The sequence below is a fragment of the Entelurus aequoreus genome, linkage group LG06 (genome assembly GCF_033978785.1).
Source record: "Entelurus aequoreus isolate RoL-2023_Sb linkage group LG06, RoL_Eaeq_v1.1, whole genome shotgun sequence".
NCBI classification, from domain to species: domain Eukaryota; kingdom Metazoa; phylum Chordata; class Actinopteri; order Syngnathiformes; family Syngnathidae; genus Entelurus; species Entelurus aequoreus.
The window spans coordinates 63,524,372-63,548,849 of NC_084736.1; the positions used below are offsets into that span (position 1 = coordinate 63,524,372).

Genomic DNA, 24,478 nt, shown 5'->3' on the forward strand with positions numbered 1-24,478 from the left:
AATCAATACTGAGCATTATTGTCTTTGTGAGGTCAGAATTCTAATACCTATTGGATTTGATTAAAATATGCAGGTGTATCAAATAGGGATGATGTTTGATAAGGAATTATCGAGTTCGAGCCTATTATCGAATCCTCTTATCGAACCGATTCCTTATCGATTCTCTTATCGAGTCCAGATGGGTTGTTGTATATGGAAAAAAACACACAATATTTGGTTTAACAAAAGCTCACTTTTATTATATAATAAAAAAATAAAATCTAATAAATAAATAAATATTGACTGTTACCCACCTAAAAAAATAAAATAAAATAAATAAATATTGACTGTTGTTACCCAAAGTATATTAAGTGGGATTTTTCAGAGAAACAAATATATACATTAACACAAAAACAACCTGTCTCTGTGATCACTATAGGTGTATAAATAATAATATAGTGTTAAATAAAATCAGTCCCTTGGGCACAAAACTGAAAATAATACAGCTCTCCAAAAAGTGCACTTCTGCTGCTATTTGACATAACTGTTTGTTATGATGCTTTGACATTTTTGCACTTTATTTCTTTATTGAAAGAACATTCTATGAAGAGAAAAGTTCTTTGCAAACGTGGTTACAATGCTAAAAAATGAAAAGTTAAAGCTAAAAAAAGAAATACACTTTATTGAGTTAACATTATTTCTTTATGGGGGAAAAATGTTATGAGCTAGAGAATATAACAACTACACTACTCAGCATGCAACGGGAGTTACGAGCATGCGCGGTAGCCCCGAAAAGTGTTGCATGTTGCCACGCTGTGAAAGTAAACGTCAAGAACTCAGCCAACACGCCTCGTCTGCATTATTTATAATTAGACAGACAACACATCTACAGTGTGATTTTGTTTTGTTAACAAGGAAAGAAAAACAAAAGTTAAAAAAGGGAGATATGTTGTATATATATGTATGTGCTGCGGTTGTTTTAAGAACGTTGCGACAGCTGCCGTAAAGGAGGTGCTTTGCTATGTTTCCGGTTGGTCGTAAAAGTGTTCGTCATGTGTTTTACCCTGCTAAAATCTCTCAGTAAAGTTATTCGATGGATTATAGCTTTTGTTTTGAACTTTATTACACCTTGGAGCGCTTTTTCCCGTCCATTGTTTTCCTGCTTTCGCTATCTGCGCCTAATGACTGAGCTACGTGACGTCATTTATTGTGATGTCCCACGGAGCATTTCTGGTCGGGACGGGATTCGAATAAAGAATCAACTCTTTTCCTTTACTATAGTGGTCTTGATAACGGGTACCGGTTCTCAAAAAGGGATTCGAGTCCGAGGACTCGGTTCTTTTCTTAACCAACAACCGGGAAAACCGGTTTCGAGTATCATCCCTAGTATCAAATGAGTGAAAGTGGATGATTGTACAGATTAGGGCTGCAACTAACAATTAATTTGATCATCGATTAATCTGTCGATTATTACTTCGATTGATCGATTAATAATTGGATAAAAGAGACAAACTACATTTCTATCCTTTCCAGTATTTTATTGAAAAAAAACCCAGCATACTGGCACCATACTTATTTTGATTATTGTTTCTCAGCTGTTTGTACATGTTGCAGTTTATAAATAAAGGTTTATAAAAAATTTAATTTTTTTTTAAAAACAAACAAAATTGCCTCTGCGCATGCGCATAGCATAGATCCAACGAATCGATGACTAAATTAATCGCCAACTATTTTTATAATCGATTTTAATCGATGTAATCGATTAGTTGTTGCAGCCCTAGTACAGATATGATGCTAGTCCTGTTGTTTTGACATCGCTCCCAAGCATCCTCACGTTTGAGTAAACAAAGTATTTTTCAGTGTCTATTTTCTCAGGAGGAATAATTTTTAATCCTAAAAATGCACTTCATGGATCAGTGCCCAGTGAGGTCTAATGATGGGCATGAGTCCCTTGTTCTGTCATTTAAGGAGGAGTCTACAGCGAGTGACAAACACACACACACACACACAGGCGGTGGAGATTGCATCTGAGCCAGAGTGGATGTTTACTCTTCCACTTAAAAATAACTGCAGCCACGGAGTGACCATATGTCTCAAAGTGTCCTCGGTGTTATTGTGAATTCCATTTGGAGCTCAGCAGCGGCTACACATCAACACACAGTTGTGCGTCTGCCAAGTTTGCAAATTCTGTCTTTCCACCATATTGTCGTGAGCTTGTAAACTAGCAGACCTTCATTGGAAAACACACAGAGGAAATGATAATTATTTACAGAAAGCTTAACACAAAGATCAATATAGCCTAGAATGCGATCTGCTAGAAAATATCTTATCTTCAAGCCCACACCAGGGTTGGTGAAATCAACAGGTGTTTTATGGCTCAATACAATTAATTTAGTCAAACTGGCGATAAGAGGCTCATCTAAAATCTTGTGTACCTCAAGAAATAGGTCTTTTTTGCAAAATGGAGCACTGGAATCCAAGGAAGCAATCATGTTTGTCAGTGAAAATCGTGTTGAATAAAACATTTTTACAGCAGCAGGGACGGATGTACATTTATATGTACACAGGGAAAAATGATGCTGAAATGAGCCTCAGCAACGCCCCAGTGGATAAACATGTACATATTACTTTTATAATCCTCGCTAAAGGCAATACCCACCTCAGCGCACACACATTCTTTGTAGTTGAGTGGGTGGAAGAAGAGGGATGAAAAGTGGTGCTGCATCTTGATGACCGCTGGATGCAAGCTTTGCCACACCTTGAATGAAGCTAGCATGCAGCAGAACTTATCAGCAGCGTGGAGTCCATCAAACACTCTAAAGAGCCTTCTGTGCAGTATTGAGCAGAGATTTGCTGCAAAATGTCAGCCGGTGGTTAATAGTGCGGAGAGTAGAGGAGGGGGAGAGAGACAAGAGGGGACTGCATGATGCTTTCCCCTCTCAACATATATAGATTGTCTGATTACGCCAAACTGATTTGACCGCTGTATTGATTTTTATGGGGATTATACTTGGCATGGTGAAGATTTTATCAGCATTATCTAATCATATTTTGTGTAAGACATTTGTCTCATTATTTTGTTCAAGCTTTGTAATGGTCTGGTAAGTTTCACTTATGGGATGGTATCCAGATGAGCAAGCAAAGCAGTCAGTTCTGACATTGTTTTCTTTCATCTACAGCCTTTTTGTCGATATGAACAAACTGGAGCTGTAGTCACATTGATCTGCCAGCTACTAAACCTCAAACATTGTCTCTCTCCCCAAGGCCATGAAGGATGTGACTCACAGAAAGAGAAAAGGAAAACAATGCAAAATATATAGACGAAACAAGGAAGGCAGCTTTTGTTTTCTGATGAATGTCACTTTTAATTTCCTCTCTCTTCTCAAAGGTTCTGGATGCTGCACACTGCCTGCCTGCTGTATTCACACTGCAATCAAGAGCAGGGATCTGGAATAGGACTACGCACACCGACCATCGTGTCATGGACTTGAATTGTGTCTCTCTGGAATAACACTCTCCGTCTCTTACATGGGGGTCACCCGTGCTAAGGGTCCTTCCAAGTGGGCACTCTTGTGTCCATTTTCTGACACCACAAAACTCTTGTAGTACCTTCAACCAGGATTTACACCCAGGTTTACTGGATCAAAAACCTAGTACACTGACCAAAAGCAAGGCTCATTGGACTCTTATTGCACTGGAAACATCTTTCCAAAGAGTCCCTCCAGCTAGGCACCCAACAGATGGCTTTGTGTTTAACCGTCCCTTTCCTGACACCAATTACCAAATAACTCAGAGTAGTACTTTGACGCAGCTTTAAAACCAGTTTTACTGGATTTAAAAACCCTGCGCACTGACCAAAAACCAGGCTCATGGGAGTCTTATCGCACTGGAATTATCCGTCCTAAGAGTCCCTCCAACTAGGCACCCAACAGATGGCCTTGTGTTTAACTATCCCACTTCTGACACCAATTATCAAATAACTCAGAGTAGACCTTCAATGCAGATTTGAACCCAGGTTTATTTGGTTGAGAAAGCTGTGCACTAACCATGAGTCAGGCTATTTGTGGGTTTAATAGTGTCCTAAGAATCCTTCCAACTGGGCACTCTACAGAAGGCTTCCCTTCTCTCTTCCGACACCAATTTGCACATAACTCTGAGGAGTAGTACCTTTAAACTAGATATAAACCCAAGTGCATTGGGTTGACAAAGCTGTACACTAACCAAAAGTCAGGCTCTTTGGGAGTCTTATAATCAGGGTTCTTCAGGTGGAAGGCTAATGTCACTCATAGGCGTCCCATTCCAATCATTAATCTTCAAGGTCTCTTGCACCTATCCCAAGGGTCTCCTTAAAGGAGCATGTCACTTTGTTCACCATTTACCACAGAATTCTGAGGAGTACCTCAGAAAAAACCTGCATGTGGACCAAGGTTAATTGGGTTTAAAAACATGTTTAGTGTCCACGACAACCAAAGAGTCAGGCTCTTTGACTTGGTAGTAAGATCGGACGCATGGCACGGCTGCTCGGTCACACAAACTCCCCTGTCCAGTATCAGGCCCATGTTGCTCACAGGTGTGCCAGTGCGCCAATCAGCTATCCCAAGCATCCTTCCAAATGGATTATCCCACTTCTGACACCATTTCTCATGAAACTCTAAAATCTCAGATTTTAGACCCATGCAAATATGTTTATGTGTGCACCTATTTACCAGCAGTGTGATGTCGTTTTAGAGAAAATATGCAGAAAACAAGCCACTTTCCAACATGAATTGTCAAAATATACCTCTGTAAGGTCATCATTATATTTTCTCAGTGTGTTGCTGCATGCATCCTGCAGCTGTATTTGACGCATGGTCATTATAATGGTTCATTTAGTAAAGCACCATCTTTCAAATTATGTTATGATCAGGATGACTAAATGTGTTCATTACCTTAATGGCTTTTATGACAATGTCTAAACATCCCCTATGGTGAAACATAAACTATAAGGTGTGCACACCACAGGACAGAGTCCAGCATCATTGTGGTACAGGCACAGATGGTCCCTTTGCTTCACAATATGACGCTAGCTCCTCTGACTCAAAACTGCTCCAACTGCAGCCAAGTGTTGGCCGCAGAGTTCAGCGTGACTAAGGCTGTGCTTCTGGGTCTGGTGTTGGGAGTCTTCATTGCATTCGGAATAGTTGGAAACATCCTGGTTATCCTCTCAGTAGTTTGCCACAGACACCTGCGGACAGTGACTCATTATTTCATCGTAAATTTAGCAGTCGCAGACTTGCTACTGAGCTCCACGGTGCTACCCTTCTCCGCCATATTCGAGATCCTGGACCGGTGGGTTTTTGGCCGAGCCTTTTGTAATGTTTGGGCAGCTGTAGATGTGCTCTGCTGCACCGCCTCAATCATGAGCCTATGTGTGATCTCTGTGGACCGCTACATTGGGGTCAGTTACCCCCTGCGTTATCCAGCTATAATGACAAAGCACAGAGCCCTACTGGCTGTCATGCTGCTGTGGGTGCTGTCTGTCATCATATCCATCGGACCACTCTTTGGCTGGAAAGAGCCGGCGCCGGAGGACGATTCCATCTGCAAGATCACAGAGGAGCCGGGCTATGCCATCTTCTCTGCAGTGGGCTCCTTCTACCTCCCCCTTGCCATTATTCTGTCTATGTACTGTCGGGTGTACGTGGTGGCCCGCAGAGAGAGCCAGGGCCTGAAGGAGGGCCACAAGACAGAGAAGTCAGATTCAGAATTTGTGATACTACGGATCCATAGAGGCAACACAACTGTGAGCGAGGATGAGGCACTTCGCAGCCGCACACATTTTGCCCTTCGTTTGCGGAGGTTCTCTCGGGAGAAGAAGGCTGCTAAGACCTTGGGCATCGTTGTAGGCTGCTTCGTGCTGTGCTGGCTGCCTTTCTTCCTGGTCCTTCCCATCAGTAAGTACCAGCTCTTTCTTATGTTTCTTTTAAAATATGAACAATACTTAAGCTAAACATATTTTTTGTGTTGTATGTTCATCTGCTGAATCCACTAACTGGCCATACAATTAGGTACACCTGCAAAATAAAATGGCAGTTAGTAGAGCATAGACCTGTGCCAAGGCCTAGCCATTCAAACCATGTCAGTCTGACTCTGTCTGACCCTGACCCTGCGGGGTGACAAACAGCAAATATATATTTTTTTTAACAATGCACACATGTTAAAAGTGAAATTTCAATGTTGACGATGTGCATTTACTAGAAAAAAAGAACAAAGGTTATGGCAAGCAGGAAAATTGTTGTTTATTTCAACTATTTTCCCTAAAATACGCATTGAGGCTAGAAAGTGTGTTTTATCTTAATTACTCGATTTATCGAACAAACTAATTGATAGCTTGTTCAATTAGGCGACTGAAATAATTGATAGCTGCAGCCCTTATAATACAAAGTTGACACTAACTGACCCACAAAGCAGCTGTGTTGAGGCGGCCACTGCCCCCATTTAACCACAATGCAAGCAAACTGCAACAAAAAGGAAAATAATGGGGGAAAAACCCTTCACACCATTTTTGCAAAATTGCATCAAAAATGAGTTTTTGATATAGCTTTTTTATTTGATCACGTGTATCTAATCAAGTGTTTAAGGATTTTATGGAGATTGGCTGGTATAATCATAGTACCACAACCAATGTTCAACACATCCTGCTTTGATTTATACTAATTCAGAAGTAGTGGTATGTTCATGCAATTTGAATGTAATAATTCCTTTAAAATACTAATGCTTTGTATACAAGTAGTTGACATTCAGGTTGTTTTCTAAATACACTGGTACCACAAGTGAAGAAGATAAGAGCTGTCTCTCAGCAAATTATGTTTCAAGTTGCAAGCAAAAATTTTAGTTACAAGCATCCCCGCAATTAGTTGGCGTAACAAATGTCACAGCGAACCCTGTAATATCTGTCCAAAACATCTGGGGCCGTACTTATCAAGCTTCTTAGAATTACTCCTAAGAAGTCTGCTAAGAGTTGACTTAAGAGTAAATAAATTCTTCGCTGAAAGCTGCACTTAAAAGTTAGTTATCAAGTGTCTTACTCACACTTTCAGCGAAGTGTAGGACTGAATCTTAAGTGTCACACTCAGAGCTGAATTACGACATTACTATGTGCCGTAAACGGAATTTTAGGTGACGTCATTTCTGTGTCCATAGAAATGACCAATCACGGAAGGGAATCCGTTGTCTAAGAATAAAGAAATATCTTGGAAATATTTAAGTGGACAATGGGAGTGTATATTTTGACAATAAACTACAAAATAATACAAAACAAACTAGTCCCTGTCGGCACTCACGCTACCGCTCCCTCTCTTCTATCGCCCACACACTCACTGACGTCACTCACCTCACGGCCACACACATACGCTACTGTCATAACATTTTCTTTCCAATTCATTAATTAGGCAACTAATTTGAAACTGGTGTGGGTGGCTCTATATATACTAGCCCACTGCAGCCACATGCAGAAATCAACAAAGAATCGAAAAGTATTAAATCTGTGACAAAAATAATATCCGCTCTGTCTAAACGATACCGTTTGATCAGCTGCTCGTCATCAAAAAAAAACAAAAAACATTGTTCCGTTCCCTGAACGTTCGCGCACGTCTCTCTCGCCTCAGTGCCATCCCCTGCTGGCAACTCCTAACCACTTAAGACACCTCTGAAGGTCTCTTAAATATCGTGGAGAGTAGGAGTGATTCTTAGACTTAAGAACGTTGATAAAAAGCTTTTATTCTTAAGTTTGAGAGTAGGACTAAATTTCGCAAATTCTCAGGACTTAAGTGTAAAATGGCACTCTAAGAAGGTTGATAAGTACGGCCCCTGGTCACTAGCATTAGCTCTTAGCTAGAGATCGACATAACTTAGTTTTTCAAGCATGGGAAGGAAAAAAGTGAGTGTGAAGGACAGTGCAGAGAAAAAGTGGATATTATTTATTGAGTTTAGAAAAGAGATCTGGATAAGTTGCTGATGGTGTGTTTGATGGGGAAGTAGCTGGAAGGAGATACTGTAGAAGTACACTCACCAGGGTAAATGCTGTACATTATTATTAAATTACCTTAAAAAAATACTTTAGTTGTTAGTAATACATTCTATTGTATTGTTTTATACAATATCCCTTATCTAAAAGTGTGTTTTTATTCTTAAAACCCATGTTAAAATTGCACTGTTTTGGGTTAGCCAAGCACCAATTAAATGTATTTTAGTTATTTTCAATGGGCAACTCTGATTTGACTTACAAGTATTTTGAGTTAGGCGCTCTGTCACAAAACTGATTAAGCTCGTAAGTCGAGGTACTACTGTACACTGTGAAAAAAACATACTGCAAATGTTCTCCAACACAAAAATTACATCCTTCCACTGGCTTTTATGAACCGCATCAGTCTATTCACAGGAAATGTTTGGGATTAGCATCTAAATCTGACGCTTCCTGGAAAACAAGTTTGCGTGAGATTGACTAGAAGATTTGTACCAACTTTTTGTTATTGTTATCTTTGCTATATAAAGGCTAATACAGCACATTAAACCAAATAGTGTGTTCTTGACTCGGAAGATTGTATCTTGACATCAACTTTGCAAGTTCAAATCAGTACCCAATTTCCAAAACAGTTTCTTATGCGTGATTCAACTATTTTTCACAATTATTTTTATAGTGTTACTGTCAGAGGGGAAAATACTGGCAAATCCATCTATCCGTGTTCTATATTGTAACTTAAAAAAAATATAATGTTCAACTGCATAAACTCAACCCACTGTTCATTATTGACCACACTTGCAAGAGAGTGGTATCGATCTCATAACTGTACACTCAGTCATTTTTTCATGTACTATCATGTGAAGGACCGTCAATGTCCTACTTGTCACATGTTAATCAATGCAACCTGGTGCATAGAGTACACTAGAGCACGGGCCTAAGGTCAGTCTACTTTTAGAAAGCTATTTTATTTCTGCATTCATTTATGTTACTGAACCATTCATTGATTTATATCTCTGGCAGAATTTTAAGTGCTAGCTGATTTCATAGTTAAATGATTACATTTTCCTCTCTGTGGGAGACTAAGGTTTAAGTTCATAGACGTCGTACAGCCTCTTGAGCCGCATCATATGGTTCGTAAATGCTTTGACCTGCCCAGGTAGACACATCGTAAATAGGCTCTGTAAATCTCTGCGATAGCTTATAGCCTGCAGTGTTCACCTGTCTGTAAACAACAGTGCAAACATCAGAGCAATGCCTCTCTCCCACAGTGAATAAAGTGTCAATCCCCGTCCTCTGACCCTTGGGTCTCTATCCCATTTAATCACAATGTCAGCAAAGGGACAGCCAGACAGAGCCATCAAACCCCTGACAGATTTTATGATGTTTTTTTTTTTTAAAACACCCTCCTTGATGAAGACAAGCAAGGGACAATCACACAGATCACCAAGCATGTTTGACACATTCAGTGGTGCGACCAATGAATGAAAGATTTGCAAATTAATTAGTGAAGGAACAGCGTGACTGATGCACACTATTACGGGCGGCCAAACGTTTTGACAAATGTTATGAATCATGAGCTTTTCCATTTGCAAGAAAGAGCAATTACGGGACATTTTGGGCTCATTGGACCTCACGTCCCACCACCATCACTCACGCTCCAAATGAGGGAATATATTTAGATATCTTTATTCTTTTAGAAGCTGACCCTTAACTTTACTTTGTAACCTGCTGAGATGTCCTGTTGCGCTCAATATGGACTATATACAGTATCACGGTCAGGTGGCAGAGGAGTATTTAGTCAAATTGGGGCTCAAGCCAGACCTTGTCATTGGGGCCCGCCACAAAACAAAAACAACATGGTATTTTATCATCTTGTACGAAACTACTACATTAAAGGGGAACTGCACTTTTTTTGGAGTTTTGCCTATAGTTCACAATAATTATGAAAGACATGACAATGGATGGATTTTTTTTAATGCATTCTAACTTGTAAATAAAACTCAGCTACTCTATTTTGCCCATAAAATCCAATAAATAACCATTCAAAAACTGCAAACAGCACTCCATTTACATTTTGTGACTTGAATATTAACAAAGTATTAGTGATATTGTTATTATAAGTACTAACGCAGACAAACTATTTGTAACTGAACCGTGATCACTCCTGTGTGTCCCTATTTTTACATCATCGAGTGGTCTGCTGCTTTCTCGCTTCCTTGCTCCTTGGAAGTTTATTGTAGATCATAAATCATGCATCTCACCTGGACATGATTTTGATTTGATTTTTTATTAAGGATCCCCATTAGCTGGTTGCCTCAACAACCCACTAGTCTTCCTGGGGTCCACAATTCAATACAATTACAAGTAAAAGCATATAATTATAACTACACAATACAGAATTTTTTAATTTTTTTTTAAATAGAATAAAATAAAAGCATCAATAAAAAAACAAGCAAACAATTTACAGTCACTGAATAATAATTACCATATAAATATAACAACACAATATAAAACCAAACAAATCATCAACGAGCAAACTAATTTACAAACTCAGATAAAATAAAATATGAGACGTCTGAGTTGGTATTCCGAGGAGTTGGTACACTTTGACAGTGTACACTTTGGTACATTTTGACATTTAGGACCCAAAACAGGTGAGGATGACACGAAAAGACACTTGCCCCCCGAACCCCTCACCCCATTTTTGCGTGAGGGTTATGAGTCGTTCTTCACCTAAATTGGAATATATGAACATCCCAGCAGTCGGCATCCTAATGACAGCAGACTTTGCACAGTAAGTGATGTTTTATTATGTTTGTTGGCTCTCATATAGTCTGCAGTGAGTAATAGTCAGTGATGAAGAAGAAAAAAAGCAAACATGATGCGTTTTTTAAATTAATTTGCCGCTTATGCTTCAAAGGATCAAAATATGTAAATATTTAATGTTATTATAAATGTGCCTGTTACTACATTACACATATACTGTGTATGTTTTTTAAAGAGCTTTATAGGCGGAATTGCGCGGCTCCTATAGGCTACATTGTAAACTGACTTTTGATCACATTTATTTAATATTTAGAATACAAAAAAAGAAAAATAACATAATCGTCATGTCTTTCATAATGAATGTGAAAGACAGGCAAAATTCCCGGAAAATTGCAGTTCTGTTTCAAGATTGGCGAGCCAAGAAAAGAGTATCAATGACCCCAACGCTTTTGCTGTAATTGATGGGAATAATAATCGCCATTTAACCTCTAGAGCAGGGGTGTCCAAACTACGGCCCGCGGCAGCGTCTTTAATGTGGCCCGCGAGATGGTACAAGTTCAATAAACAATTGTACCGTCATAGGTGTATCTATGTCGTATAGAAATATCCTGTGGTCTGAAAAAATACACCCAATCAACATAAAATGATCAAAATAACACCCATTCAAATCCATTACAAGGGATGTTGGGGAAAAATGCTCTCTCCACACTTACGCATGTTTGGCGCATTTTAGCAGCTTGAGATTTCTTATTGATTAAAAAACCTTAAGAAGGTCGTCACGGAAGTAAACAAGGTAGGAGTTAAACTTCTACATACTCTTACTGACCAATGATAATAATTACTCATACACATATATCTGTATGAGTAATTATATATATATATATATATATATATATATATATATATATATATATATATATATATATATATATATATATATATATATATATATATATATATATATATATATATATATATATATATATATATACACACACACAATTACTTTTCATGCAGTTCGCATTTCGGCCCTCAGGCAAATTTTTTAAGACCATTGCAGCCTACCAGTCAAAATGTTTGGACACCACTGCTTAAGAGTATATTGGGTACTTTTTCATTCTTCCAGGTACATGTTTGCACTATTTTTGGCCATAAGTTTGGTTGTGTTACTCCCAGGGGCGGATTAAGAAATTTTGGCCCCCTGGGCCTGACATGGTCTTGGCCCCTCAACCCCCCGCGCGTGTGGGCGCACACACACGCACGCACTATGCAAGAAATACTGTATACTGTGAACAGACATGCACACTGTACTGTACAGAAGAGTGCACATACTGCACACACACTATTAGGTATACCACACAGACACTGACAAGCACAGGTTTCACACAGACACAGGGGGAGGGGATAAATGGCCTAAAAATAAACATTTTTGAAAATGATTACGCCCACTTCAGTGATGGTGCATTGGGTCATTTGAGAGATATTATGTATTGGAAGTTGGTAGCTATCATGAAATAAACCCCCAACCCACCCAAAAAACTAAATCGGACATGATTTTTGCCCCCTTTTCCTCCCTTCTATCATTAAAAATAAAATAATATCTTAGGAAAACACATTGGCATAACGGCAGCTGTGCAGCAAATTGAGGCTCAAAGTCTGTATCTATTTGTGGTTAAGCTTGAGGAGAAGGAGAAAGGTAAAATGATAACATGCATCGGAGAGCACCACAAAGAAAGGTGTAGGCCAGTTCATGGTACAAGGGCTGCATGCAGGTCAAGATAGCCCATTTCCAAGAATGCTATAGTGGCTGGACAGGCACTGGACATGTCCTGAACTCAGTGTCAGACGTGGCTGCCGAATACTTGGATGAAGTGAAGCAGCTGACAGATCTCATGCTGCCCCATCTGAAGACTGTCCTGGCCAGGCAGAGGATGGATGAGGAGACCTTCCCAATGGACCCTGTCAGTGAACAGGCTAGTAACATTGATGGCACCCCTGTGCACAACATTGGGATGGAGAGACAATGTGGCAAGGTGGACTACAAACTGAAGAAGTTGGGCACACTGAACGCAGTCAATAGGTCAATAATTTTACAGAAGAGCCAGGAGCTTCAGAGGTTTCAAGGCAGCAGCACAAGCAAAAAGGGAGGTTGAACTCAACTGGAGTAAATTCATGAAGGCAAAATTCGAGAGTAGGGCAGATGAGAAACAAGAGATGGCTCAAAGAAAGGAGAGTAAGAGACTAGACATGCTGGACACACTGAAATCTTTTGATGGCCCCTTCACGATAGTGGGGAAGTTGAAAAGTTCCTTGTGGATGAAAGTCTGCACAAGAATGCAAAGCTGCAGAGAATGAAGCTTGAGGTTCAGTTTGCCAGAGAAAGCACCAAGCTTCTGCCTAAAGTCAATCCTATCTTCACAATCCAGGTGACACTTCCCAGAAATGGCAAAAGTGCAATTCTCCAAGTCATAATGGATACTTAGAATTTTATGGTGGTGGTAAGTATTCATGAAAACAGGTAGCCTAACATTAGTGAATGGGTGAATTCTGGAAATAACCTAAAAATCTTACACAGTGCACCTTTAAGCAAGGGGTTTCTTTCGTGCTTTCAATTTTGCAAAATCATCCACCACATCATTGAAGTCCAACTCTCTTGTCAGCTCACTCTCAATTGCCATTAGAGATAACGCATTTAATCTTTTCTGAGTCATTCTTGTGCGCAGCTCATTTTTTACTCTTGACAAAAGAGAGAATGAGCGTTCTCCCTCACAGTTACTGACCGGTAGAGTGAGAAAAATCTGTAGCGCAATGTATGTATTAGGAAACGTAGGCTGTAGTCCAAAATGTATTATTGTTTTGAGCAGTCCTGAAGGGGTCCTCTCCTCATCAGTGTTGTTGAGCTGTATAAAAGATTTGAACTGTATAAGCTCCTGTCCAAGACTTTCATTGAGGTCAGATGGGTATGATTCAGTGAGAATCTTGGCCTTGTGAAGGACTGAAGCATTGGACTCTGTATCCAAAGAGAAAAGGACACTGAACAAATTGTTCAGATGTTTGTAGGCCTCCAGACGGTGATTAAGGCTTGAACTCAGTTGATCAATAGAGGCAATAAATGTCTCTATTTGAAACAGTTGCCTTCCCTCAAGCACAACATCTGGGGATGCTGATTCATCAGCAAACTTTTTACGTTTCCTCGTCCGTTCAGCCCTGTAAGATGGGGTGCCACCCAACATGTTTAAGGCTTTCTGCTCAAAATGATCAAATAGATCTCTTTGGGAGAGAACAAAGGTGCGCAGAGATTCCAGCAATCTAACTGCTGTACCAAGGTCCATGTCTGCTTTTTGAAGTTGCAGACTTGTGGCCTGAAATCTGGACAGAACAGTGTCCCAAAAGCCTGCCATGAAGGCCATCTCAAGTGAATCCAGCTTCCGCACTAGACTGTCAGCTTCAGTTCGTGTGTCTCGTTTCTCTGTGTCATCAGTGGAAATAACCTGTAGTGCTGCTTTTATTTTACTGTAGTTCTGCCACAGTGCTTTGGTAGATTCTGCACGGCAACTCCAACGCGTGTTGGATAAAGCTTTAAGTGTGAGATCTATGTTGGAATTGCCAAATACCCTGTCCCATCGGTGTGTGGATGCAGTTGTGAAGTTGTAAATAGACTGAATCAAGTCAAAATACTTAGAGACTTCATTTCCACATCTGTCAATGCTGTTGACTCCCACCAAATTCAAAGAGTGAGCTGCACATGGAATATAGTGTATTAATGGGTTGCTTTTCTTTAAGTGAGCCTGCAACCCATTATACCTCCCTGACATGTTGCTGGCATTATCATAAGCCTGCCCCCTGCAATTTGACAGCTCTAACCCTAGATTTTCCAACACAGACATGACACAGTTAGCCAAACTTTCACCTGTATGGCTAGTAATGGGCTCAAAACCCACAAAGCGTTCAACAACACTGCCCTCTTTGCTAACAAAACGGAATATGAATGTCAATTGGTCCACATGAGATAAATCTGGGGTTGAATCCACAATGATAGAGTAGTATTTGCTTGCTTGCAGTTCATCTGCTATAGCCTGTTTGGTTTTTGCACCCATCAATTCAATGAATTCCTCACAAATGGTGGAGGACAGATATGAGGTATTACCTCGACCCATCTGCCCAAACTTTCTGATGTGATCCTTTAGAAAGGGATCAAATTCAGCCAGGACCTCCAGAATACCAAGGTAGTTCCCATTGAGAGGAGACCCTAACGATTCATTTTTACCCCTAAATGCAAGGCCCCTTTCTGCAAGGAATTTAATGACTGCAACAACTCTTTGTAACACCTGCCTCCAATAGCTGCTCTCTGCCTGAAACTGTTTGAACAGGTCTGCATCAACTGTGGCACCTTTGGCGCGGTTCAAGACTGCTTGCATGCAGGTTATGTGCTCAGCACTTCGCTCATGTTCACCAAATCTTTCTGAGTGTTTCCAATCACAATAGCCTGTCACAAAAGAATGCGTTTTTGGGGAAAACAGTTTGCATGCAAAGCAGTAAACATTACCAGTAGAGGGAGAGTACATCAGCCACTCTCTTTGTACTCGTTGTCCATTGGGCAAGTGTGAAGTAAAATGTTCATTGTTTAGGCATCGGGTTTTGCCTCCTAGCCCACTGTTCCTCACAGAAGCTGGATAATGGCTGTGACGGTTGTGAAATGATTTTGCACCTCTTTGAATAAGAACTTCCTTCATTGACTCAGTGAGGGTCTCAGCCCATTTAGCGGGATCACTAGGTAGAGTTGTCACTGTAGATGGTGTTGAAGAAAGATTCAGCTCATTTTCTATGCTGTCCAGAGGTGCAGTGACCTCACATTCATCCGAGCAACTGGCTACTGCTGAATTGGTTGAATCATAAGCATCAGAAGCATTTGGTTCAGTGTCTACACTTGTAGTGGTCTCAGGATCTTGGGAGCTACATGCTAGCTCAGGTGCATTGCTAACCTTAGCTGAATTTGCAGTAGCATTTATAGAATTGCTTTCAGCAGATGTCTTTGTACTGAAGAAGCTGGAGATATTTGGAACACTCTCAAGTAAAACTGATTCCTTTTTTTTCTTTTCTTGCTGAATTTTTTTTCTAGCTCCTCCACTTAAACGTTTATGATCCATATTTCCCTTCTTTCTTTGCACATTGGCTCTTTGCCTATCACAACAGATAAACCAACTATGTGTGTGTGTGTGTGTGTGTGTGTGTGTGTGTGTGTGTGTGTGTGTGTGTGTGTGTGAGTTTGTTTGTGTGTTTATGATCGGTGCTGCTTCCTTCAAGTGTGTGAGGTGATTTAGAAAACTAGCAACCCAGCATCAACACTCCAAAGCAGAGAATAACAGCTTACTAGCATAGACAATTGAGAGCAGAGAATCAACTGATTCGTCTGATAGACAGCAGGAGAGCAGAGTGGTCAGTGATGATCGAATCAAGAAAATGTCTAAATGGCAAGGGAACAGACTGATTTGTACTGAGGAGAAAGAGAGAGAGAGCCAATTACAGTGAAATATATTCCAAAAGAGCCAAGTGACTAGCTGAAGGCAGGGACAAATGCCTTGGAGTGACCAACAAGAGTGCAAAGTACCAAATGGCAAAATGTGGAAAGACCAACAGGCAGATCTGCTTTTACCTCTTATCTTCACAACCAAAAAGTTGCTAAATGATGTTTTCAGTCGCTAGCCAGGTATGGCCAAAAGACGCGAAATCTAGCGGCAAAGTCGGTCAATCACACTGACAGTGAAACAAATATTTTGAAAAGATAATAATTGTACACCTTTGTGCACTTTAGTCTTCTATCTAAATATTTTCACAAAGGACACCAAGGCAGCTTGCTAGCTATGATGGGAGCAACAATGTCTGATAGACAGCAGGAGAGCAGAGTGGTCAGTGATGATCCAATCAAGAAAATGTCTAAATGGCAAGGGAACAGACTGATTTGTACTGAGGAGAAAGAGAGAGCCAAGTACAGTTAAATATATTCCAGAGCCAAGTGACTAACTGAAGGCAAAGACAACAGCCAGATACCTTAGCAGAGACCAACAAGAATTCAAAGTACCTAATAGCAAGATGGCGAGACCAACACAATAAATTGTATTAGGATTTAATTTATTAACGTTAATCTTAACAGCCAAAAAGTTGCTGAATAATGTTTGTAGTCGCTAGCCAGGTATGCCCAAAACAAGAGTCGCTAAACCTAGCAGCAAAGTTGCTTAATTGCAACACACTCTAGGATTCAGGGGAATTAAGGATAATAAAGATATTAATTGTACAACTTTTTGTACTTTTTTTCTAGTTTTTTGAGTCGCCAGCCATGTATGGCCAAAAGTCGCTAATTGAATGCCAACGTTGCTTAATCGCCAACACACTGGGACTCACTGAAGGACTGACTGAATAAAAAAGATAATTAAGATAATTGTGTACTTTTCTCTTCTGATATTTTCTCTAAGGACCCCAAGCTATCTGCAAGCAGCAATAATGTCTGACAGACAGGAGAGCAGAGTGGTCAGTGATGAATGGCAAGGGAACAGGCTGATTTGTACTGAGGAGAAAGAGAGAGAGAGAGCCAATTACAGTGAAATATATTCCAAAAGAGCCAAGTGACTAGCTGAAGGCAGGGACAAATGCCTTGGAGTGACCAAGAAGAGTGCAAAGTACCAAATGGCAAAATGTGGGAAGACCAACAGGAAGATCTGCTTTTACCACTTATCTTCACAACCAAAAAGTCGCTAAATGATGTTTTTAGTCGCTAGCCAGGTATGGCCAAAAGACGCGAAATCTAGCGGCAAAGTCGGTCAATCACAAAGTGAAACAAATAATTTTAAAAAGATAGTAATCGTACAATGTCTTGTACTTTTGTCTTCTTTCTTAATATTTCTCAAAGGACACCAAAATGTCGCTATCTGCAGGCAGCTTGCTAGCTATGATGGCAGCAACAATGTACCTTAGAGTGACTGACCAACAAGAGCTCAAAGTACCTAATGGCAAAATGTGGAGAGACAGACACAATAAATTGCATTAAGATGAAGAGAACTGTTGCTATTATTAATCTTAACATCAACCAGAAAGTCGCTAAATGTCACCAGCCAGGTATGGCCAAAAGTCGCTTAATTGGCCACACACAGTAACAGAGAAACTAACAAAAAAAAGATCATAAAGATAATAGTTGTACAACTGTGTGTACTTTTGTCTTCTTTCTAAATATTTTCCCAAAGGACACCAAAATGTTGCTATCTGCAGGCGGGAGCGTGCCTATGTTCCCCGGGTCCTATGTTCCCCGGGTCCTATGTTCCCCGGTTGTTCCTGGGTCTTTGTATGCGACCGGGGAACTTAGGACCCTTTTTCTAAAAAAGGGTCCTATGTTCCCTGCATTGTATCTGGCGAAATTGCGAAATTGTGCCCTGACCAAAACCATCCCTAAACCTAACCTGTCACAGGGCGTTGTGGAGCACTTTTTTTTGGCGAAATTGTGCCCTGACCAAAACTATCCCTAAACCTAACCTGTCACAGGGCGTTGTGGAGCACTTTTTTGGCGAAATTGTGCCCTGACCAAAACCATCCCTAAACCTAACCTGTCACAGGGCGTGCGGCAGCAGATAGAGCAACTCAAACGCGAACTTCCTTCCTTCGACAACTTAAACGCGTCTCTGTCATGCGTGTCTGCGTGCGTCTTACTTAGTCGCGCATTGGAAGCAGCGGGGAACATAGAACCCTTTTCTGGAAAAAGTGTTGTACGTTCCCCGCAGCGGGGAACATAGAACCCTTTTTTTTAAAAAGGGTCCTTAGTTCCCCGGTAGAGGGGAACATAGGACCCGGGTAACATAGGGACGGGGAACATAGGGATGACCCGCTGCAGGCAGCTTGCTAGCTATGATGGCAGCAACGATGTCTGCCAGACAGGAGAGAGTGGTCAGTGACGATCGAATCGAGAAAATGACAAAATGGGTCAAAGACCAAAAAGTTATTAACTGACAGCAGTGACAAATGTCAGACTGTAAACTTTCTCGAAAGAAAAGGACAAAATGGGAAGATGCTGATAATAACAGCAAAATGGAAAATATAAGAATTTCCAAGTAATGCTCAACTCAAGTGTGTGTGTGTGTGTGTGTGTGTGTGTGTGTGTGTGCGCGCGTTAAACTTCTTGTTGAATGATTTCAAATTATCTCTGAGTCTGAACTGAGGGAAAGGAAACCAAATTTTGAGCAGTCTCTCACGAGTTCAAAATACCAAATGAGGAGATTCTAAAAGAACAGACCGGTTTATGAAAGACTTGATGGGGGAGGGGCACAGCTAAGAATACTTGAGTGAGATTCTGTGATCCAAATTCGAGATAGAGCTTTTTGATAATGATAATTTGTCAGAGTAAGGTTGTGTAATCAAAATTTGAGAATGAGCTTTGTCAATCAATCAAGAATATTTGCATTAAGTTCTGTGATCAAAATTCAGAAACAACCTTTAATAATTGATAAAGAATATGTGAGTGAGGTTGTGTGATCCATCCAATTTGAGAATTAGCTTTGATAATAATGATTGAGAGCCTCTGGCCCTCTGTGGATCATGGCCGCGGGGCCAATTTTGCCTGGCCCCTTGGGGCCTCTGTGGGTCGTGGCCGCGGGGCCAAGTTGGCCTGGCCCCTTGGGGCCTCTGACCCTCTATGGATCGGGGCCAAGTTGGCCTGACCCCTCGGGGCCTCTGGCCCTCTATGGATCATGGCCGCGGGGCCAAGTTGGCCTGACCCCTTAGGACCTCAGGCCCTCTGTGGGTCGCGGCCGCGGGGCCAAGTTGACCTGGCCCCTTGGGGCCTCTTACCCTCTATGGATCGTGGCCGCGGGGCCAAGTTGACCTGGCCCCTTGGGGCCTCTGGCCTTCTGTGGCTCGCGGCCGCGGGGCCAAGTTGGCCTGGCCCTTTGGGGCCTCTGGCCTTCTGTGGGTCGTGGCCGCGGGGCCAAGTTGGCCTGGCCCCTTGGGGCCTCTGACCGTCTATGGATCGTGGCCGCGGGGCCAAGTTGACCTGGCCCCCTGGGGCCTCTGACCCTCTATGGATCGTGGCCGCGGGGCCAAGTTGGCCTGGCCCCTTGGGGCCTCTGACCGTCTATGGATCATGGCCGCGGGGCCATGTTGGCCTGGCCCCTTGGGGCCTCTGGCCCTCTGTGGGTCGCGGCCGCGGGGCCAAGTTGACCTGGCCCCTTGGGGCCTCTTACCCTCTATGGATCATGGCCGCGGGGCCAAGTTGGCCTGGCCCCTTGGGGCTTAAGATTATTATTTTTGCAAAAGTAGTTTTGCTTGGGTCGCGGCCGCGGGGCCAAGTTGGCCTGGCCCCTTGGGGCCTCTGTCCCCCTGGGCCTGGGCCCGGTAGGCCCGGTCATTAATTACCTTTGGAGTAACTTACTCCAAAGGTAATGATTTTTTCCCAAAAGTGTTTTTCTATACGTCTAATTTAAATATTTTTGTTTCAAATTCTTTCAGACATGAATGATACATTGGGAAATGATTTTCGCCCAGTGAAGTCGAGCCAGAATGAAAAAGTGCACATGGGATTTAAAAGTGTGTTAAACATTTTTGCATTCATTTTTGTTACTACTTTTTTAGCTCAAGTCTCTTAATCAACTGCAGTCCTAGATAAAAATAGCAAACATATCAGGTTTTTATTCAGATTTTCCATCCATCCATTTTCTAATGCCTGTCCTTCAACTGGTTAAAATAAATTTAAAAAATACATTCCTAACTTCCTTTAAGACTTCTTGGTCCTGGTGCTATTAAAAAAAACGTATTTTCCAGACTATAAGCCGCTACTTTTTTCCCACACTTTGGACCCGATTGCTTCTTCGCTAACGGCCATAATGTTTTGTACTTAACATATTTTTAATAGAACACCGACAGAGACACTGAAAAGGTGTTTTCCTTTGTGCTTTGGTACCATTTTTTGAAAAGGGTCACTCACTGCAGGTGCTGCGGGTTGAAAATGTATTTCCTCTTTCGTTCCTTGAACCGGAAGTATTTGTCCATAGCGTTTTTGCTCGAAAGGATTCTTCATTCATCACTCCGAGCAAAATTTGTAAGTTTTACAGTATAACTAAAACAAATTATACTAACTAAACCATCCCATGTGTGATGTCTGCTAGTGTTTTCATGCAAATTTGTACGTGCTATCGTAATGTAATCAAGTTAGCGTTGTTAGCATTAACTACTATGCTAACACATTTACGAGAGTCTGTGTTAATAATATTAAACTTACAATGGCATTCTTTTTGTATTGTTTCATAAATTCAACAAAACCTCACCGTGGAGTTATTGAGTCTGTTTAGCTGATTGGAGAGCTAGCTTCCGCAGCTAGTGGGTCCATAGACATCTTATAAGTAGACGCAGCATCGACCGCTACTGCCTACTGCCGCTGACGAGACGCGGGGCCGCCATCTTGGAGTGGTGATCCGCTTCACTCAGTGCAATTCATTTGGCAAGAGCAATGAACTGTCAGCGCATTTAATTCATCTTACCTCACTGAATACCACTAATTTTCATGCGTTTTTTTGTCATACGTGTAGCTATGATAAAGGACACATGTTTTGGCGTGTTTTATTATTCATAGTTTGCTTAACAGTAATAGAATATTCTTATGCTATAAGTGACCAGACGGCCCAGAGAAGGGGGAAAAAACGGTCAGCTATTTTTAAGTTCAAGAAACAATATGGTTATATATGGTTATATATACATGCGTATATCCTACATAAACAATGTATGAATACATTAGATATCTATATATCTTAGGGACCTATAGACTGTATCTCTGTTGCTGCAGCAGCAGAGAGTTTATTCTGTCTTGACACTTTGTATTGACATTTTGTATTACATTCTTCCCTTAAATTATCATGTTTACAGTGATTGTTTTATATGTATTTTTTTATGTATGTCACTTTGGATAAAAGTGTCTGCCAAATACTTAAACATAAACATACAGTATATAAACACCTGAAAGTCTTTATATCAGCTAAAACCATCAAACTGTTTCATTGGATTCAGAATAAAAACAAATTCTGTCAAATACTAACATTGCCCAACAATGTTAGTATTTGAATATTGTTACTTGAAGACTTATTCCTGGTTACAATTATACTGTTAAGAAAGTATTGTCTTATACTTTGCCTAAAATGAGAATGCATCATAATCAGTGGCGGCTGGTGAATTTTGTTTTAGGTGTCACAATCATTTATTTCAACTTTATGTTATTTAAGTATGACATTTTTAAATTTAATTAATTTCATTGACAAGCAATTCTACTCTTGTTTGCTAGCGGCTACGATTTCAGTACTAATGAAGATCTTTGCTCCTTCTCAACTTTGTGGTAATATTCTTTTCACAAAATACAACCAATAGTTCATGTTAAATCTTACTTGTGAAAAGTAATCCCCCGATTCCTATTTTCAACAGTCCGCTCATTTGAGCAGGAAAACGCTGAACACCAGCCCGGCATCTTTGTTTTCTACCTGTCAAGTGTCAGTTTAGGCTGCTCGCCGGCTCCTCATCACCACTTCAAGATGGCGGCCGAATTTCTTGCGTCACAGCAGCCAATGCTGCGTCTACTTATAAGATGTCTATGAGTGGGTCCATGACAATGACTTTTGTTTTGTTTGATCATCCGTTTTACTGCCGTGTGACAGGCCCCATATGGAAACAATTAAGGTATGTGAATAAACAAAATATTTCGCATTGGTATATATTGCGGCTTAAAAACAGGTGGGGAAAAGAGAGAGCTCTTGACGGTGGCCTTGTTTGAACCAGAAAAGAAACTGTTGACTTTAAAAAAGGACCTCTCGAGTTCCTATCACACTTCTATTCTTCCTGTACATCTAATCAAACCCTCAGTTACAACACTTTACCATTTTGAGTGCCTTAATATGCTCATATTTATGATGAAAAGCATCACTCTCAAAACTGTTCTCTTCGCGCCAACAGTTGTTCTGGTCTTGCTTCCGAAATCAAGTCAAAGCATTTTCTATGTATTGTTAAGCGCAAAAATTGAGCAATGGTTTTAAATAAAAGAACATTTTATTACAGTCATCGTTTTTCTGAGACGTTTTGGGGGCTGTTGGATCCTTATGGTTTTTGTTTAAAAATGACATACAGCAGCTTTGCTGCTTGACAATGTGGTATCAGCATGATACAGTGCAGTTCTACACCTATGCAAAACACAACAATATTTTAAGGCTTTACAACGGAAGTTATAATTGGTCATTATTATCTTTGTTAGGGGAAACTGAGGACACAGCTCTTGTGGTGGATGTCATTATATTGTGCAGCTGTACCTAACATTACAATGAGAATAATCACATATCCACTTGTTCATCGCTAAAGGATTGTAAGAAAACATAGCAAGCCATCTAATTGTAACTTCACCAGCATCTTATCCTTTAAATAGTCTATTTCACACTAGACTCATTTATTAACAAAGCACGAGTAATTCTGTTATTAATTTACAGGAGCTTTTTTCATTTCATGCAGTGGAAGATGCTGACACGCATGACTTTTGATAGGGACAGGTGATTAAAAAACACACACACACACACACATTCATGTTGTCTCCGGGGCTCTGTGTGAGTCAGCCCTGATTTTAAAGATAATGTGCGTCATTCTACATTTAACATCTGACTATATTGATAAGCAGAGGCGTTATAATGCTGACCAAGGGGCCAAAAAGCACAGCAGCTGAAGGTTTTTATTTGAACAGCGGCTTTTTTTTTTAACACTAAAGTGGAGGAAATGGGAGTGTTAGTGTTTGCGTGGACATAGTCTAAATCTGTACTGCTATACAAGCTTTACACTAACTACTCTAAAGAATATATAAGTTTATTGTGGGGATAGACAGATTATCGGCGCACATATTCGGCATTTTTCAAGTATGTCGGTATCAGCCTTTTTTATTGTTTATTTATTTATTTATAACTACAACAGAACTAAATCAGCAAATACAATTAGTGATTAGTTATAGATAGATAGTATTAACCACTGCAAAAGTACTATCTCTTTTGCCTTGCATGAGAAATTTTCGGTTCCAAATATCGGTTATCGTCCTCCTTGACTACTGATAATCGGTACCGGCCCTGAAAAAACCATATCGGTCTATGTCTAGTTTATTGTATATAGGATCGTCTCTTGAGAACATAACCTTTAAAAGAAAACGGTTGCTGAAATGTGGGGGGTGGAGTCGCTAGGCCCATTTTATGGGGGCTCCAGTGGCTACAATATGAGTTTAAATAAACAATAACATAACCTTTTGTTTTTTACTTAAATATGATTATAAATTTGTCAATGTCCATTTACTTCATAATGTGAAGGTGGAGATATGGTCATTATCCAATCCATTTCATTTGTTCACAATGAAAACAAACATATCACAGAAAATCTGGTTCCGGTTTTCCCTGAGCCTCTTTTTCAATCCATTCTATTTGTTTATGTAGAAAACATCCATAGAAATACTTTTTAAATGGTAGTTTTGGCTAGCTCATACTTGCCAACCTTGAGACCTCCAATATCGGGAGGTGGGGGGTAGGGGGGTGGGGGGTGGGGGGTCTTGGTCGGGGGTGGGGGTGGTGGTTGGGGGCGTGGTTATTTACAGCTAGAATTCACCAACTCGAGTATTTCATATATATTTCATATATATTTCATATATATATATATATATATATATATATATATATATATATATATATATATATA

At 40.5% G+C, this 24,478-nt stretch overlaps 1 protein-coding gene across 1 annotated transcript in view; it reads left to right on the plus strand.

Annotated features, from left to right (window-relative positions):
• The window catches only part of adra1aa (adrenoceptor alpha 1Aa), a 32,924-nt gene that overhangs the window by 841 nt on the left and 7,605 nt on the right, over positions 1-24,478 (plus strand). Inside the window, exon 2 of the mRNA XM_062051199.1 lies at positions 3,368-5,912. Coding sequence (XP_061907183.1) covers positions 5,015-5,912 — 898 coding nt within the window. The 5' untranslated portion in view covers positions 3,368-5,014. The remainder of the gene's footprint in view (positions 1-3,367; positions 5,913-24,478) is intronic.